General features: G+C 51.8%; 1 protein-coding gene across 3 annotated transcripts in view; it reads right to left on the bottom strand.

Annotated features, from left to right (window-relative positions):
- Positions 1–11,859: 11,859 nt before the first annotated feature.
- Positions 11,860–18,269, bottom strand: part of SLC8A2 (solute carrier family 8 member A2) — a 29,584-nt gene continuing 23,174 nt past the window's right edge. For all 3 annotated transcript variants that reach the window (XM_066271686.1, XM_066271687.1, XM_066271688.1), the window contains 2 exons: positions 14,601–14,879; positions 11,860–13,227 (listed from right to left, as the gene is read on the bottom strand). In XM_066271686.1, coding sequence (XP_066127783.1) covers positions 12,851–13,227; positions 14,601–14,879 — 656 coding nt within the window. In that variant the 3' untranslated portion in view covers positions 11,860–12,850. The remainder of the gene's footprint in view (positions 13,228–14,600; positions 14,880–18,269) is intronic.

Raw genomic sequence — 18,269 nt, 5'->3', positions numbered from 1 at the left:
TATACAGCTGTCCTGCAGGTGATGCTGCCCTTTAAGGAAGGCAGAGGGGAAGGGGGTGCTTTAATCACCACCACACGCCCCCCCGCCCGCCCGCCTCCTAGATAGGGGTTTTGGAGCAGAAAATTAATTTAAATCACTTTTTAATTAAAGATGCAAAGCTCTTCTGTGTGTCCCCACCACCAAGGCCCTTGGCTGAGGTTCAGGGTCAGGGAGCCGTGGGCCTGGGTCCCCAGCCTCACTTTGTGTCCTGAGATGGGGGGAGCACGCTGAGGTCCCCTTGCCCAAGCTGATTCCAAAATCGAGTGAAGCCTGAGCGACATTCCCAGTGAGGGATGAGCCATGAGCAGGCCGAGGGATGGAGGGGACCGTGTCTTGACTGGGTAAGGGTCCTGGGAGGCCGAGGGAGGGGGTGACTGGGAGAAAGGAAGGTTGTTTCTTCCTTTCTGCTCTGGGCGCAGAAGGACCCTCCAGCCCCCTAAACAAGGAGGAGGAGGGGCTTGGACTCTTGGGCATAAATCTTTTTAATTAAAGAGAGAAGCGAGACATTGGAAAGGGAAAAAAATTGGAGTGTTGGAGAAAAATGGATGGGGAAGGCCAGGGACTGGAGGAAGGCGAAGGGAGGGGGCAGCCAGCTTTCTGACTCCAGGCCCTGGACAGTCTGTGTGGTGTGTGTGTGCGTGCGCGCGCGCGCGCGCACACACACACACACACACACACACACACACACACACCCTCCCCCCTCCTTTCTCTCTAACCTCAGGCCCCCTCTGACAAGCTGTTTCCCTTAATGGCCTTTGGGCCCTCAGACTCTTGTGTCCCAAAGGAGGGGGTAGATGGGGTCCAGGCGTGTGTCGTGTGTCCTTGCTTGCTGACCACAGGGTGGCTACATCTGTGAGGGTGGCTTTCAGCCCCTGTGTGCCGGATGGGACAACTGAATAGCCCCCTGCCCCATTTTAAAGGTAGGAAGGCCCCATCATGCCCACCTCATTGAGCCCTCCATGAGTACATCTGGGGACCTTCCAGGTGTCCCCAACACAGGTTCCCCCCACCTTGGCTGTGGACCTCTCAGGGGCCTGGGCAGGACCCCTTGCTCCCTCAGTCCCCCCATCCCCAGGGACCCCAGTGATTCCCAGGGCCTACTCTCAGGGCCACAGGAGCTGAGGATGAGCGAGAAGCTGCTCAGGGCTCCTCCTGTCTTCTCTTTGGGTCCTGCTAACTCTTGCCTCAGTTTCCCCTCTATCATCAGCTCTGGGTTTGCATCTTCCTTCCTCTGTAGCTCTGCCCAGGGGCAGGGATGAAAGGCTCTTAAATGAGGAGCCTTCTAGTTCTCCGCTTCTGGCCGGTGTGTGTGTGTGTGTGTCTGTCTGTCCCAATGTCTCTCATGTCTGTCCTGCACCTTCTTCTATCTCTGTGTCCTTTCTCTGTCTCTCATTTCCACTCAATCTCAGTCGCCCTGCCGCCCCCTGCCCCCCACTCCATCTCTGCCTCTCGGCCTTTGTCCCCCCCCCTCCCCAGCCCGTCCCAGCGTGTCCCGGGTCCCTGCCTTCCTGTCTCTGTCCCTAGCTCCCCCATCCCGCTGCCCAGACCTTTCATAAATGCATCTCCCGATCCCAGTCCCTCCCCCGCTCCCCCGCCCCCGCCTGGCCCGGCTCCAGGAGAAGGAAATATTTATCTTGCCGCTCACCCCCGCCCCGCCCCCGCCCCTCTGCCCGCCTCCTGGGCCATCCATCACCTGAGCAGCGGACTCGGGCAGCTCATTTGTCACCCGCTGCCTGCCGCCCCGCCAAGCAATCATACCATTAGCCATGGCTCGGCAGAGGCTACCAGGAGGACCAGGCCTGACCCGGGCGGGGGAGGGGCGCGGGGCTGTGACTCCCACCCCAGACCTTTCCCTTCCTGTCTCCCTGGCCCCCTCGGTGTCTGTCTGCCTCTGCCAGTTGCTCTTTGAACCTCAGTTCTTTTCTGGGTCTCCACTTCTCTTCCTCCTCCTTCTCCTCCTCCCCCCCTTTCACTGTGTCCCCCCCTGTCTTTGGTGTGTGTGTTGTTTGTCTGTCTCACGTGTCTCTCCCTCCACCTTGCTCTCTCTATCCCTGTGCCTCTCTTTGGATGACCTCTCTGTCTCTCTCGGCCTCTGTCTCTATTTCTAATTCTCATTTTCTCTTTCGCTCTCAATCTTTCTTTCTTTCTCTCAGTCTTTGTCCACCCTACCCCCACCCCTGCACCTTGCCTGTCTCTGGCTTTGAGACCTCTGCTCTCGTCCTCCCCCATCTCTCTGCCTCTGTGTGCCCAGCCCTGGGTCCCTCCTCTCCCTCCCCCCACCTCCCCCTACTCTGGTCCCGACTGCCGGCCCCAACGCCCTTTAATCTCTGGCCTTCTCTCCGTGCCTCTGGGCAGCCCCTCCGCTTTGTGTGCTGCATGGGCTGGAGGGTTGCTCAGACCTCCGCACTGTGTCTGCCCTGATTCGCTCTCCCCTCCCATCTCCCTCAGCGCTGCCTTTTCAAGTCTCTCTTGTCTAATTCTGTCTCCATTTCTGTTTCTGTTTTCTTCTGTGGCCCCTCCTCCTCCCTCCCCACTTTTCTGCTCCTCTTCTCCTCCAGCCCTGCGGTCCCTCCTCTGCTGACCCCAACTGCCCCCTCTCAGTCCATCATATCTGACATTTCCTTCCCTCCACCTCCGGGGAGAAATGGCCGGGGTGGCACAGGGTGTGGGGGAGACAGTGAAGGAGGCGTGGGGGGGGGAGGGCAAATACCTTAGGAGGCACTCAGGACAGAATCCTCATACCTTCTCTCCCACAGCCTGAGTGCCTAGAAGTCCTCCCTAGAGTCTGACTTAAATCCTCACAGGGCTGGCAGGATGCAGAGGTGGTGCCAGGAGCCAGCCCTTCCCTAGGCCTGGACCAGAAGCTGTATGCTTGGCTGGGGGGGGGGTGGCCAGGAGACGGGGCACCGGACACAGTTGTGCCTCTCCGTTGGTACTCATGCATTTTCCCATCAGGACAGGGAGGGGGTGGGGCCTGTGGGCTCTGCATGTCCATTTGTACCTCTAGACCCAACAGCAGCTTCCCCTACTGCCCCCTGAAATCCCCTCCCTTTGTGCCCTCCAGCACCTGTGGGGGTGTGGGGATGGGGGAGTTTGGGGAGTCAACCCCTGGAAGCAGCCCCCCATCAGCATCCAGGGGCCAGTGGATAAATACCCCAATTCCTTACCCTCAGGTCGGGCACCAAAGAGGGTCCTACACAATCCCCAGTGGACCTCATTGCCTGCAGGAGGGGCCCTGCTCATTAACAGAGCCCTTAATGGCTTCCTTCCCTGTCTCCCCTCTAGTGTCTCCTGGGGTCACCTCCCAAATAAATGACTTGTCTCCCATCCTTGCCTCAGGCTGGCTTCTGTGGAGCCCAATCTAAGACAGTGGCTGGGCAGGGATGTGGTAGATAGGCAGAGAGAGGGCACCAGGGAGATAAGATCCCCCTGTGATGATGAATTGTTTATGTCCACTTGGTACCCGGATGTTTGGTCAAACTTTAATCCAGATGTTGCTGCAAAGGTATTTTTCAGATGAGATTAGCATTTAAACAAGTAAAGCAGATCACCCTCCATAATGTGGGTGGGCCTCATCCAATCAGTTGAAGACCTTGAGAGAAAGAGGGGCCCTGGCTGATGGCTCAGTGGATAGAGCATTAATCTAGCATATGGACATCCCAGGTTCAATTCCCGGTCAGGGCACACAGGAGAAGAAGCAACCATCTGCTTCTCTCCCACCTCTCGCCCTTTCTCTCCCTCTTCTCCCACAGCCAGTGGCTTGATTGGTTTGAGCATGGTCCTGGGTGCTGAAGATAGCTTGGTTGGATGGAGCAGGTCAGCCTCAGGTGCTAAAAATAGCTTGATACTCAAGCGTTGGCCCAGGATGGGGTTACCAGGTGGATCTGGGTTAGGGCACATGTGAAAGTCTGCCTCACTATCTCCCCTCCTCTTACCTAAAGAGAGAGAGGGGGGTAATTCTGCTTCCAGATTGCCTTTGGATTTGAGCTGCAATGTCAGTCTCAGCCTCCTGGCCTGCCCTGCAGGATTTGGACTTGTCAGCCCTACAATCACATAAGCCAATTAAAAAAAAAATCTATCTATACATCTTATTGGTTCTGTTTCTCTGGAGGACCCTCATTAATATACCCTCAAAACCTAAAATGCTCTGAGCAGGTGAGACATGACAAAGAAATAAAGAGAAAGAAACAAACATGAGTGTTCAAGATTTAGCATCTAGCCTGACCAGAGGTGATGCGGTGGATAGAGTGTTGACCTGGGACACTGAAGTCTCTGGTTCAAAACCCTGAGGTTGCTGGTTTGAAGCCCAAAGTCACTGGCTTGAGCAAGAGGTCGCTGGCTTCGCTAGAGCCACATACCCCTCTGTCAAGGTGCGTGTGAGAAGCAATCAAGGAACAAGTAAAATGAAGCAACTACAAGTTGATGCTTCTTATCTCTCTCCTCTCTTTCTCTCTCTCTCTCTCTCTCAAAAAAAAAAGATTTAGCCATCCATCAACAGAAGAATAAACAAAATGTGGTATATTCATACAGTGGGATATATTATTCAGCCATAAAAAGGAATGAAGAATGACCCACATTACCACATGGATGAACCTCAAAAACATTAAGCTCAGCTTGACCAAGTGGTGGTGCAGTTGACAGAGCGTCAGACTGGGATGCGGAAGACCCAGGTTGAAACCCCGAGGTCACTGGCTTGAGTGTGGGCTCACCTGGCTTGAGCATGGGATCATAGACATGACCCCATGGTTGCTGGCTTGACCCCAAGGTCACTGGCTTGAATAAGGGGTCACTCACTCTGCTGTAGCCCCCTGGTCAAGGCACATATGAGAAAGCAATCAATGAACAACCAAGGCACTGCAATGAAGAATTGATGCTTCTCATCTCCCTCCCTTTCTGTCTGTCCCTATCTGTCTCTCTCTCTGATTCTCTCTCTGTGTCTGTCAAAAAAAGAAAAAAAGAAAAAGAAAATGTTTAAAATGATAAATTTTATGTTAAGCCTATTTTATTACAATTTTTTAAAAAAGAGGTCAAGGCCCTGGCTGGTTGCTCAGTGGTAGAGCATCGGCCTAGGGTGTGGATGTCCCAGTTCGATTCCTGGTCAAGGCACACAGGAGAAGCAACCATGTTCTTCTCCACCTCTCCCTTCTCTCTCTCTCTCTCTCTCCTCTCTCTCTCCCACTCCCACCGCCATGGCTCAAAGGGTTTGAGCAAGTTGACCCCAGGTGCTGAGGATGGCTCTATGGCTTTGCCTCAGGTGCTAGAATAGCTTGGTTGCAGAGCAATGGAGCAATGGCCCCAGACGGGCAGAGCACCACCAGGTAGGGGGCTTGCTGGGTGGATCCTGGTCCATCAGTTGTGGCACATGTGGGAGACTGTCTCTGCCTTCCCGTCTTTCACTTAATTAAAAAAAAAAGAGAGAGAAGAGTTCAAGATGTAGAGATGAATGGAGCTTGCATTCATTTTTTTAATTTATTCATTTTAGAGAGGAGAGAGAGAGAGAGAGAGAGAGAAAGGGGGGAGGAGCAGGAAGCATCAACTCCCACATGTGCCTTGGCCAGACAAGTACAGGGTTTCGAACAGGTGACCTCAGCGTTCCAGGTCAAGGCTTTATTCACTGCGCCACCACAGGTCAGGCAGAGATGAATGGAAGAGACAGAGGCAGTGGTGGATTAGCTCTAAAGGTGAGGCATAAGACTCCTGTGGCTGCTGTAACAAGTTAGCACCAACTCAGTGGTTTAAAACAAGACAAATCTATTCTCTCTCGGTTCTGGAAGCTACAGGCACAATATCAGTCCCTGTGGGTCGCGATTAGGGGCTGTGCTCCCTCTGGAGGCTCTTGGTGGGGGGATCTGCTCCTGCTTCTCCTAGCTCCTGGGGGCTGGGCACTGTCATGGGCACATTACTCCAATCTTCAAGGCCAGGATCTTCAAACCTCTGGTGCAGCTCCACATAGCCTCCTCCTCCTGTCTCCCTCTTATAAGGATCTGCCTGGGTGCATTTAGAGTCAACCCAGATCGTCCAGGATGATCTCCCTATCTCAAGATCTTTAAATGACACAAAATCCTTTTTAGTCATATAAGGTAACAGCCACAGGTTTAGGGGATTAAGACATGGACACCTTTGGGGACACTTTTATTCAGCTCCAAATGGCCACCAATTCCTCCCCGCCCTCCAGGCACACACTTCATCCCTCAAGAGTTGGTGTCTATTTCCACCCCTGCAATCTTGTGACTTGCTTGACCAACAGAATGTGATGGAAGTGACCCGAGGCCTTGCAGTTTCCACTCTTAGAACCCGCCATTCTGCTTTTAAGAAGTGGTTCTAGCCAACTAAGGGAGGAAGGGGGCTAGCCACAGGGAAAAGTGAAGTGGCCCAGGTCAAAGACAGCACCCCCTGCCGGCCATAAGCCACAGTACCTTGCACATCCCAGCTCCAGGCAACCCCACGTGGAAACCGACAACCCCTGTCAACACACAACATCTTGCAGAAAAAATACACTGTTCTTTAAAACACTAAGTTTCTGGGTGGTTTGTTACTCAGCAACAGATAACTGACAGACATACAGACACACACAGTCACACACAGACACACAAAGCAGTGGGGATACTGACATTTGGGAACAGATAAAGAGAGAGGGAGTAAAGGTACAGATGAGAAAGCAAAGTGGAGAGCGACATGCAGAATTAGGGAGACCGGGTCAAAAAGAGACAGAAACCTTTGGAAACAGAGACAGTGGGAGAATCAGCTGTGCAGAGATAAAATGCAAACAAACTGTCAAGAAAGACGGAGGGCTCCGGTCAGCAGCCCAGCTCTCAGCTGACAGCCAGCACCCGAATGCCAGCGGGTGAGCTATCTTGGACATCAGATAACTGTAGCCTTAGCTGACATCTGCCTGCAATCCTGAGTTCCCAGGGAAAGAGAATAATAACTTGTCATTTTAATCCATTAAGTTTTAGGGTGGTTTTTGTTATGTAGAAACAGGTACCAAAACAGGGTTTGAAGGGTCAGGGAAAGGTGGGGGAGGACTAGGAAATGGGGGAGGAGGAGGTCTAGGCTACAGATTTATTTGGAGGAAACAGGCTTAGGATTTGCAGAGCCATTTAGAAAGAGGAGGCTGAGGAGGTATGGACGGCAGAGTTTAGGGAAGGCTAGAGGATCAGGACTGGATTCAGCTGGGGACCTTTTTTAAAATATATATTTATTTATTTATTTATTTGTTTTTAGATTTTATTTATTCATTTTAGAGAGAGAGAGAGAGAGAGAGAGAGAGAGAAGGGGGGAGGAGCAGAAAGTATCCACTCCCATATGTGCCATGACCAGGCAAGCCCAGCTTTACGAACCGGCAACCTCAGCGTTCCAGGTCGACACTTGACCCACTGAGCCACCGCAGGTCAGGCTCAGCTGGGGACATTGATCTTGGAACTGGTGACGCAAAGGTCCTCGGGCTCCTTGGCATGGATTTCAGTGGTGAATTTGTCTGGTACATATAATCTGATTGGTTAGATTTCTGAGCATCACCTCTATGTGTTCCTTCAAACCTTTGGCAGAAGAGGCTGTTCATTGTCCTTCAACACCCAATCTTCCACGTTTCTTTAAAAATCTACCATTTTTAGCCCAATGACTTACAATAAAAACAACTTTCTTTTCCTAGATCCTCTGGCAGCTAAGTGTGGCCACGGGATTCAAGTTTGGTAATTGAGATGCAGAAGGACATGATATGGGGAACTCCTGGGTAAAAACTCATGGAGAACGGTGGAGCCTGGACCTCTCCTGTCTCCACCTTCCTGATTGGACAGGGGCCCTGGAGCTGAGCCGTCTGGGACTAGACTAGCTATGTCAGAGCAACAAGACAGAAGAAACCTGTTTTTATTTATTTATTGTCTTCATGAATTAGAGCTGACACACCAAATGTGGACTGTTACACGAGAGAAATAAATTCATCTTATTTAAACCACATTATTTCGGATCCCTGTTATTTACGTCTGTTTATCAGAATATTAATAGGAAGCCTTTACAAGGATTTACAGACAGACACCCTCCCCAGGTTCTGGGAGTTGCAACCTCTTGTCCCTCAGTCTGGGGCTGTTAACACCCCGCCCCCCGCTGCCGGCCCGGGGGGGGGGTGCTGCACCATCTCTTGCCCATTTCCCTACCCCCTGCACCCCTCTCTTCACATTCTTTTTTAAAATTTAAATAATTTATTTATATTTTTAATCGATTTTTAGACAGAAAGAGGAAGACAGAGAGAGAAAGTGAGAGGGAAGCATTCATTTGTTGCTCCACTTAAGTTGTGTGCTCACTGGTTGCTTCCTGTAAGTGCCTTGAGCTGGGATCAAACCTGCAACCTCATCACCAAGGTCTGTTCATATGCCTGTCTTACAGTCGCCTCACTTACGCAGTTCTGTGCCATCTGCTTCCTCCTGGGGTGTTGTTCCAGGGTCCTTGCCCTCACAAGTCCAAACCTGGCCACCACCTCTCGCACCCTACTTGGCATGTGCACCCACTGTGCTGTGTTCCTGGTGAGTCCAGGGACATTTGGGCCCCTGCAGTATCCTCAGCAGAGCACCAGGTACAGAGCAGGTGCACAATGAGTAACAGGAATCAAAGAATCCCAGGGGCTGGAGGGAGAGACTAGTCCCTCTCATCCAGTTCTCCTAGGGTTTAGTGATCTAGCAAATGGGACTCAGGTGGCAAAGTCATGAGGATGCTGCATTTCTCTACCCTTCTGATGCTGTTCACTCCAGGATGGTGTGTAGAGGGCTGTGTGCGCGCGTGTCTGTGTGTGGAGAGAGAATATAGAATAGGAACGTGAACAAGCAAGTTGGGAATACCTGGAATGTATAATTATTTTCCATCTGTTGAGCTCTTACTATGTGCCAGGTATTATTCTAATATATATATAACTTAATATAACTGTAATAAAAATATATAGAATTTAATACAATATATAATTCTAATAAATTATATTTTAAGTATGTTAAAATTATATAGTTTTAATAAATTATATATATTAAATTATAATTTAATATAACAGCCCTGTGAAATAGGTACTGTCAGCCCCATTATTATTATTGCTCCCATTTTTCAGATGAGGGCACTGAGGCACAAAAAAAATAACTTCATGCTGTGCAGCCTCCCATGACAAATCATCTCAATCACTCCCAAGTGGTCTCCCTTGGAGTTCCTGTGTCCAGACGGGAATCCTGGTGCTAGGGGCAGGATGAAGGACATCAGCTGGGTTCCTCATTGCACCCACATCCTAAGCTCTGGGGACACTTGACACTGAAACTGAGACCTTATTCATCTTTCTGCCACCAGACTCACACATTTTCAGCCTCCATGCCACTGAAGTGTGTCACTGTCCCATTGTGCATCCTAGTTGTTCCACCTCTCTGAGCCTCAGTTTCCTCACCTGTGAATGAGTGTGATTGCTAGGACAGGTGGTGGGTTGAACGAGGCTGTGCCCAGGGGAGTCCAGCATAGTGCCTGACATTGCAGGCCCTCTCTCCATAACTTCCGGCTGCTTTTCACGAACTTCAACCCCCCAGACGTTCTCTTACACCCTTGCGTTCAATGCCCCCTGCTTCACACCTGTCCCCACCTTGGTGGAAAAGCCTGCTTATGCCCCTTCCTCCTCCAGCAACTCCCTCTCCTTCAAGATTCTCCAAAGTGTGGTCAACATGCCCTGACTCAGTTTCCCCACTGCCAGTCCCTCCTCAACCTGACTTCTGCCTCCACTTAACATCTCTCTAGTCAAGTCCTAAATCCAAGTCACTTCTCAGTCCTCCTCCTCCACCTCCCCACAGCCTTTGATCCTACACTACAACCTCATTCTAGAAACTTCCTTCTTTTGGTTTCAGGTGCCCCATGTCCCCACCTACTGCTCTGGCAGGTCCCTCTCCATCCACAGGTCTCCCATCTTCCATGTGCCCCTTGGATGTTGGAGCCCCTCAAAGCACAGTTCGTGCCCCTTCTCACACACAGTACACGCTGTCCCTGGGCAGCCCAACCAGCCTCCTGAGGCTTGATGACACCCCATGGCCAAGAAACCTCAACTCCTAAGCACAGCCTCCTCTCCTGGGTTCCTGGTGTCCCCTCTCGGACATCTCTGGTTGTCCCATAGGCATCTCGCCCTCAGCATTTACTCAGCTGAATCCAGCATATTCTTCAAGCCTATTCTTCCCACTTACCCCCCTTGCCTCCCCCAGCCCAGAAAAGACCTTGCTTTCTGAAACCTCTCCTCATCGTCCCTTCCCGCATGGACTCTCCACCTTCCCGGTCCTGGTCTGTACTCCGAGCAGCTGAAGCCAGGAGTCCTAGCTTCAAGAGACTGGTGGGTGGGAGGAGAGTAAGGTGGAGGTTTTCACTCTCTGTCCCCCTTCTGTCCTGGGCGTGGGTGGCGGGTTGGCGGTGCCTGTACTCCTTCCTTTCTTACGGTACAGCTACAGCCTCAACAGTTCTGAGAACAGCTCACACTTTCAAGCTCAGAATCGTAACTGCTCCCTCTACTGCTAGCCCCGGGCACTGCACCTTCCCTTTTTTGTTTTCCTTAACCCTACTCATCCCTTAAATACTCCTTTCATTCAACGCTCCCTGGCTAGGCTTTTTAAGTGCACCATCTCTTTCCTGCCAGGGACCCGATACATTAGCTCTCTAAACCATCCCCTTTTCACCATCTTCCTTCCCACCATCCGACTTCAAGACTCCCTTCTCTGCTGTCACAGTCTACTCTCTGATCTCCCAACCTCCAGTCTCAGAGGTAGCCAGAGAATCGTTTGAAAAGGTAAATCAGATTATATCGATTGCCTGCTGTGCTCCCATCCCCCATTAAAATCCCTTCCAAATCTCCTCTTTGCTCTTAGGATAAATAACAAGCTCCTTAGCGTGGCTGATTAAGTCTCTTATAATTAGTCCTCTTGAGCTCTCTTCAGTCTCCAAACCCCCATACTCCATTCACTGCTAACCACTTGCACGAAAAAGCCAGTAACTCTCAAATCTGAACATCTTCCTGTAAGCTGTGCCCTTTATCTGAAGCGCACGCACACGCGCACACACACACACACACACACACGCACACACACACAACCCTCCTCCTTCTATTCCAGCCATTTGAAAAAGTTACTTGCTTTATTCAGGAAACTCCCATCAACCCCAGCTCCTGCTCAGGCAAATTTGAGTTCCCAGGATACCCTAGGAAGAGTAATACTGTGCTGCTGACTCCAGAGGCGTGGCTTGAAAACTCCCGGCGAGGATTGGGGGAGTGGCTAGGGAAAGCTGTGTGGACCTTTAGTGTGGCTGGTGCACGTGGGTGTGTCCTGCAGAGGATTGGGGCCCCCCCCCCGGAAAGAAACACAGATTACCTGGTCTATTTCACAGCTGTGGAAATCTCTGTCAAAGACCTCAGCAGCTCCCTCCTCTTGATTCCCAACTTCTCACGGGAAGGCTGTTTCCCAGGCAGAATTTCAAAGTTTTATGGCAACTTTTACAGAAATCACAAAGAAAAGAGACAGCGACTGGTGCTGATGAGCTCGGCGTAGAGAAGGAGACTGGGTAACAGGTCTGGGATGCCGACGCGTAACAGGACGACAGACGCTAAAAACCCGCGGGAAGCAGGGTGTCATGGGGTTTGCAGGGTCATCCTCAGGGTTCCCAAAAGTGGGCAGCACTCCCCACACCCCAAGTATGTCCTATGGGTGGGAAACATCAGTAAGAAAAATGCAGGCGGCCTACCAACAGATGGGTGGCCTCCAAAGTTAAAAATGCTCACCCAGACCCCCTGGTCCCGGTCCCACCCTCCCACCCACTCCTGCTCCCCATCAGGCAGAGATGTGGCAGCATTTGCTGGCTTGTAGCATTGGTCTTCTGGAACCCTCGGTCTCCTTTTTGAGGGTCCTGCCCAGATTGGCTGGCACTGAGAGCGAAATAAGCTTTCTAGATTGTTAGGGGAGATGGCTGGAGTCCTTTTGATTCCTGGCCTCCCCCCCAAAGTTGATTCTCATGGCTGGGGGATTCTGCTGCCCTCTCAAAAGGAAAGTCTGTCACCCCCTTTCCCAAAGACATGCACCCTCCCGCACCCCCACCCCCAAACACACTATATATACACACAGCCCCCTCTCTCCAAGGCATGGCTGGGCTCTCAGAGGTAGTGGAGGAGAGTGGGGGCGCTGGAATGTGAGAAATTGCAGGTTCCAAGTATGCCCCCCAACTCTAAAACCCCAGACATCTCCCCTCCCTTCTCCAAGCCTCGAGAATTAGTGTCCTCCCAAGGGCCTGAGTGGAGAAATCAGGGAAGGTGGTTCCCCTTGATGCATGCCCCCACTTATCCTCTCCCCTCCCCTCCCCTGGGGGCTGAACGGAGCTCCCTGAAGTTGGGGAAAGGGCTGAGACCCTTGATATCCTGGGATGGATCAGCCTCCTACAAGGCCCCCAAGGGAGGGCTAAATTCGGAGGTCCTGGGCCACACAGGTCCATCCATGGTGGTGGCAGTGGGGGTCCTCTAGGAAAGTCAAGGCTGGGTGTCTAGGGAGAGGGACAGTAGGTTCTCTAGAGGGTCACTGAGGGAGGTTGTGTGGGGAGGGACCTCGAGGCAGAAATTTCCCCAGGGGTATAGACAGAAATTAAGAGGGATGGGCAAGAGTTGTGGGTAACTGGTAAGAGGACCTGGGGACGCTTCCAAGGGGAAGGGAGGGACAGTGGACGGGGAGATCAATTTCCAGGAGGCAAGGAGTCCGTATCTCTGGAGGCTGGACGAGCCACGCGTGCAGAGCCGGTACCACCGTCTCCAGGGAGCGGCCGAGTCTCTGCGGGATCGCTAGAAGCCCCGGATGTGGCAGTAAGCCTCCAGGCTGGCGAAGAGGATGTAGAGGAACCAGAGGCCCAGGAAGAGCGCGGTGGTGGCAAGCTTGGGGCCGCGCGGGCCGCCCAGCTCGCCGCCGATGTGCGGCCGGCGCCGGTACAGCAGCACTGCGATGCCCACGAAGGCGAAGACGGTGAAGAGCGTGACGGAGAAGGCCAGTGTGCCAGTGCGCACCTCGAAGGGGCGGCCCTGCACAGCCCAGTACACGGCGGCCACCGACCAGGCTACGCCCAGGCCCAGGAACACGTTCACCGCGTTGGAGCCGGTCACGTTGCCGATGGACGCGTCCGCGCACTGGTCCTGCAATGCCGCCACCTTGCTGGCGAATGTGTCTGCGGGGGGCGGAGACACGCGCGGGTCAGGAGGGCTCCGTGCGCCGCCCCCAGGTCCTGCATCCACCTGTCCCGTCGCCTGCTTTCCATAAGACCCACACCATCCCCTTGGCCGAGTGTGGTGCAGGCACCACCTGCCTTCCCTGGAGCCCTGAAGAAGACAGTCATAAGGCCTTGACCCCCACCTAAGAAGCAAAGTCGGTCACCATCCCTACGCCTGCTCTCTACAAGACCAGCTGCCGGATTTTGCTGCCTTATTTCCATGGGACTTACTTCCTGCTTTATATGGGACTTGCCTGCATTCACCGGGATCCATTACCTGCTTTCTATGGGATCTGCTGCTTGCTTTCAGCGGAACTCAGTTTGCTTTCTGTGGGGCTCACTGATTTTTGTGGGACCCACTCTGCATTCTGTGGAGCCTGCGGCCTACGTTCTATGGGACGTGCTGCCCGCTCTCCGTGGAAATCACTGCCTGTTTTCCTCTGGGCCCAACCATCCTGTTGCCACCAAGCTGAACAAAGTTAAGTGTTAGGCTCCACCCACATGCAACCCCTTTCCTGTCAATTCCCCACTTGGTTTCTGTCAAGCAACGGCCTGGTTACTGAGGCCTCCACCCATTCCTCAACATCTCGCTGATAATTCAGGTCTCTGGTAGGGAGGGCAAGCATCAGAAAACCAACCATTCCCTGACGTTGCTTTCCACAGGACCCAGCTCCTGCTGCCTAGACGGGACAGCGCCACCTCCTGATGGGTGAACACACTGATGTGGAAAACAGGTATCAGCCTCCGCACCCACCGGGTCTCCCTACTCCTGTAGGAATTTCTGTCCTGGACACCTGGTTTCTGAGGGACTCTCGCTCGGGTGTATTTGGGAAGAGGGTATTTTAGCCATTGTGTTTCGATGGGACAGAAGCTACAGGCTCTGAAACCCTCGTTTTATTTCTATGGCAACTCCTCCTTCAGCCTCTGGTTCCTCCTCTGCTCCTTCATCTTCACTGAAGCTTCTAAACTCATCGGCCTGGCTCCTATCATGCCCATCGACATAGTTCTATGGAACCTTTCATCTGGTTTCTAGGCAGGAGTGGGGGAGGAGAGGAAAGTGACATCTTGTTTCTATGGAATCCATTGCTTGGCTTCTACTATTTGCCACCATCTTAGTTCTGTGGAACACTCCACCTGGTTGCTTTTGGGGAGGATTCCATCACACAGGACCCCACCCAGTTCCTATATGTCTCACCAGCATATTTCTCTGGGACCCACCACATGAGTTCTGCATGATTCCACCACCGAATTTCTGAAGGGCCTTTCTCTTAGGCATCACTGCCTGGCTTCTCTGAGACCCTACCCCACTAGGTGGTCTCCAGGGGGGTTACCGGGAATAGAAGTGCCCAGGGCCACGAAGACCACGGCGTTGACGGAGTCCTTGAGGCCGACGGTGCAGCCAAAGTGGGAGGCAAGGTCCCCGATGAGGGCGGTGAGCAGACCAATGACCAGGATGCAGACGCCAAAGCAGGCCCAGCCATGGCAGTACTCAGTGGGGGGCACGCAGGCAAACAGCACCTTCCAGAACACCGTCAGGAAGTGCATGACGTAGTCAAAGCACGAAGGCAGCCGCTCCTCCCGGGACCCGTCCTCCTCCTCCTCCTCGTCCCCTGTGGGCACATGACCCAGCTGGGGCACACACCCATGCCTCCTTTCTCACCTGAAGTCCCCATTTTGTTAAACTTCCAGACAGCCAGTCCCATAAAATGAATTGCTTTCCCAGAATCCCATGAAGCTAGGTGTGGCCAGGTCAGCAGTCAAAAACAGTTACTCTATCCCAGAATCTTTTGCAGCTATGTGAATGTATAGGCCCAGGTAAAAACATTTACTTTCCCAGAATCCCTTAAAGTTACAGGAGGCCATATGCCCAGCTAAAAATATCCAGCTTCCCAGGATCCCTTGCTGCTAGGGGTGGACATATCCCTACCTAAAAATATTCCTTTTTCCAGAAGCCTTTACAGCTACTGACAACCATGTAGAAATATTCACCAGTAGAAATATTCTGCAAGTAGAAATATTCACTTCCTCTCATTCACTGCAGCTAACAGTAGCTACATACACACTTAGCTAAAGGTACTCACTTTCCCCGAATCCCTTGCAGGTAGAGAGAGCCATGTACCCAGTTAACATTAGTCACTCTCCCAGAATCCCTTTAGGCTAGCAACAGCCATGTACTCAGATAAAATTGTTCACTTTCCCAAATTTCCTTGCAGCTAATAGCCTCATGCGAAACATTTGCTTTCCCAGAATCCCTTGCAGCAGTGGCCATGTGACCCAGTCTGACAATGAGGCATCAAAGGAGGGTCTCTGGAAAGCTCTCGCTTTCCTGATAGGGGCACTTTGTTGTGGATGTGTTTTCTGAGCTTTGTAAAGGATGCCTCATCAGTAGAGTTGTTATGTCACCTATTGTGACCATATTTGACCCACTTTTGACCTGCAGTGAGTGACTTGTGTAATGGGAAAGCACAAATGACATGTTGCCTACCTTGTCCTAAACTGACAAGCGTAAAGCAGTGAATGAGAAGCAATGAACACATGAGTGTGCCAAGCAGTACATCTGGAAGTACTGATAAGAGGCACTGTAACCCCTGACCAGTCAGTCAGAACGAGTCAGGGACTAAAAGCCAGGCCAACCACCAAATTATGAAGCCACTTCCCATGGTTCAACCCGAAATCTCCTCAGAATGTCAGCAACAGAGGATACCTGGTGGCAGTGGAGACAATGACAGACTGATAGATGGGGATTCAGGTTATATATTCCTTTCCCACTTTTTTTAGCCACTTGTCTTGTTAAAGAAATAAATGCTTGAATTTGTAAATGCTTAACTAAGTGGTTTGTGTGGTTTTTTGGTTCTGCATGTTACAACTCAATGAATGGGATTTTCGCTGCCACCCCAAGTAACGTGGAATTGGAAATTAAAACTGGAATGCAACAGGCATGCTTCCCCTTCCCGATCCCTTGCTTCCTCTTTCTTTCTGCCTGGAATACAGACTCAACATCTGGATATGCAGCAACTATCTTGCAATCATGAGGGCAAAACTGAGAAATGGAAAGAGAAAGAGCCTGGGAATTTATTGACATTACTAAGCTGCTGCTAACTATTGCCTTCTGCAGATTTTTTTTTTCTGTGAGAAAAATACTCTAGAGTGCTTAAGCCACTTGTGGTTGTGTTTTCTGTTGATTGCCACTGAACGCATCCCTAAATGACCACAAGGAGACACAGATAAGGTCAGAGCATAGAAGACACACTCTTCTATTTCCATTTGAAGTCTCAGCTCAGAAGCCTCCTCCTTCAGGAAGCTCTCCCTGACCTGCAAGGGTCAGATACTCCTTCAGCTCCCTGAGGTCCCCAGCCCAGCCCTCCTCACTCTAGGTTGTCACTCTTGTGTGACAGGTCTGCCTCCCCCACTGGACTATGAGCTCCATGTAGACAGTGCTAGAGATGTCATGGTCATCTCTTTGTCCCCAGCAATGTCATGCACAGGGCCAGGGCCAGGGACCCCTAAGAAACAGATGTCACCTGACCAGGCAGTGGTGCAGTAGATAGAGCGTCGGACTGGGATGCAGAGGACCCAGGTTCGAGACCCCGAGGTCACCAGCTTGAGCGTGGGTTCACCTGGTTTGAGCAAAAGCTCACCAGCTTGGACCCAAGGTTGCTGGCTCAAGAAAGGGGTTACTTGGTCTGCTGAAGGCCCATGGTCAAGGCACATATGAGAAAGCAATCAATGAACAACTAAGGTGCTACAACGCAAAACTCATGATTAATGCTTCTCATCTCTCTCTGTTCCTGTCTGTCTGTCCCTATCTATCCCTCTCTCTGACTCTCTCTCTTTTAGGGCTACAATATGATGTCTCTAGGCCTGTTACCTGGTATTTTTCTATCCCCAAAGCCGGTTTCTATCTCACCACTGACTAGTTCTTTCTTCCCTTCTTCCCTTCTTCCCTTCCTCCCTCCTTCCCTCCTTCCCAGAGAAAGAGAGAGACAGGGAGAGAGATGAGAAGCATCAATTTGTTTTTCTGGCACTTTAGTTGTTCACTGATTGCTTCTCATACATGCCTTGACCAGAAAAGGTCCAGCCAAGCCAGCGACCTTGGGCTCAAGCCAGTGACCATGGGGTCATGTCGATGATCCCATGCTCAAGCTGGTGACCCCACACGCAAGCCAGCAACCTCGGGTTTTCGAATATGGGTCCTCAGCATCCCAGGTCAATATTCTATCCACCGCACTGCCACTGGTCAGGCTGACCAATTTCTTTCTAACCAAAGTTCCTTGTGTTTTCAGTTCCCACCAGATAGACCTCCCTGAAGAAAACCTGATGCTGTGTAAGGGACAGAAGCCGAGTCCCACTTCAGCCCCTTCTGGATTCCTTGTGGGACTCTGTCTCTGGGTCTCAGTTTCCTCAATCTATATATGTCACAAAGGACCAAGTCTATGATCCAAGTGTCTTAATGTCTCTGGCCACAGGGGGACAGTAGGAAGCCATCTGAGGCCGAAAGAGGGTGGAAACAGATAGGGGGGAGAGCTGGGTGCTGTGGTGACTGTCTCCATGGCAATAGAGGAGCCCAGGCTCTGTCTAGGGAGGCCATGCCATTTCACCTGTTTCTACCTCCAATCTCCAGACCCCAAGAGAAACTCTGGGCAGGGACCACCCCTTCCCCACAGCCCTGCCCCTCTGTCTCTGCCCACATCTCTGCCTGGGCCCCTCTCAGGCCTCTGCAGTTTTCTGACCACATTCTTCATCTTGCAGCCTTCTCTGCATCCCTGTCCCTCCCTGTGATTCTCTGTGCACCTCTTTGTGCGCCTGTCTCTCTCTCTTGTTTGTATCTGTTCCCTATCTTTTCTTTTGTCCTTCTGGATGCTTCTTTTTGCCCCTCTCTGTCTTCCCTGTTCTTTTTCTTCTCTATACCCCGTCCTTCTCTCTTTGTCTCTCCTTCCCTCTGTCTTTCCATTCATTTCTGTGTCTCTCTCTGCCTCCCCACCCTTTTCTCTTCTCCCTCT

This window comes from Saccopteryx bilineata, chromosome 3, assembly GCF_036850765.1.
Source record: "Saccopteryx bilineata isolate mSacBil1 chromosome 3, mSacBil1_pri_phased_curated, whole genome shotgun sequence".
In the NCBI taxonomy this organism is placed as follows: Eukaryota; Metazoa; Chordata; class Mammalia; order Chiroptera; family Emballonuridae; genus Saccopteryx; species Saccopteryx bilineata.
Note: the sequence above shows the minus strand (reverse complement) of the source record. Positions and strands in the feature narration are given on the sequence as shown.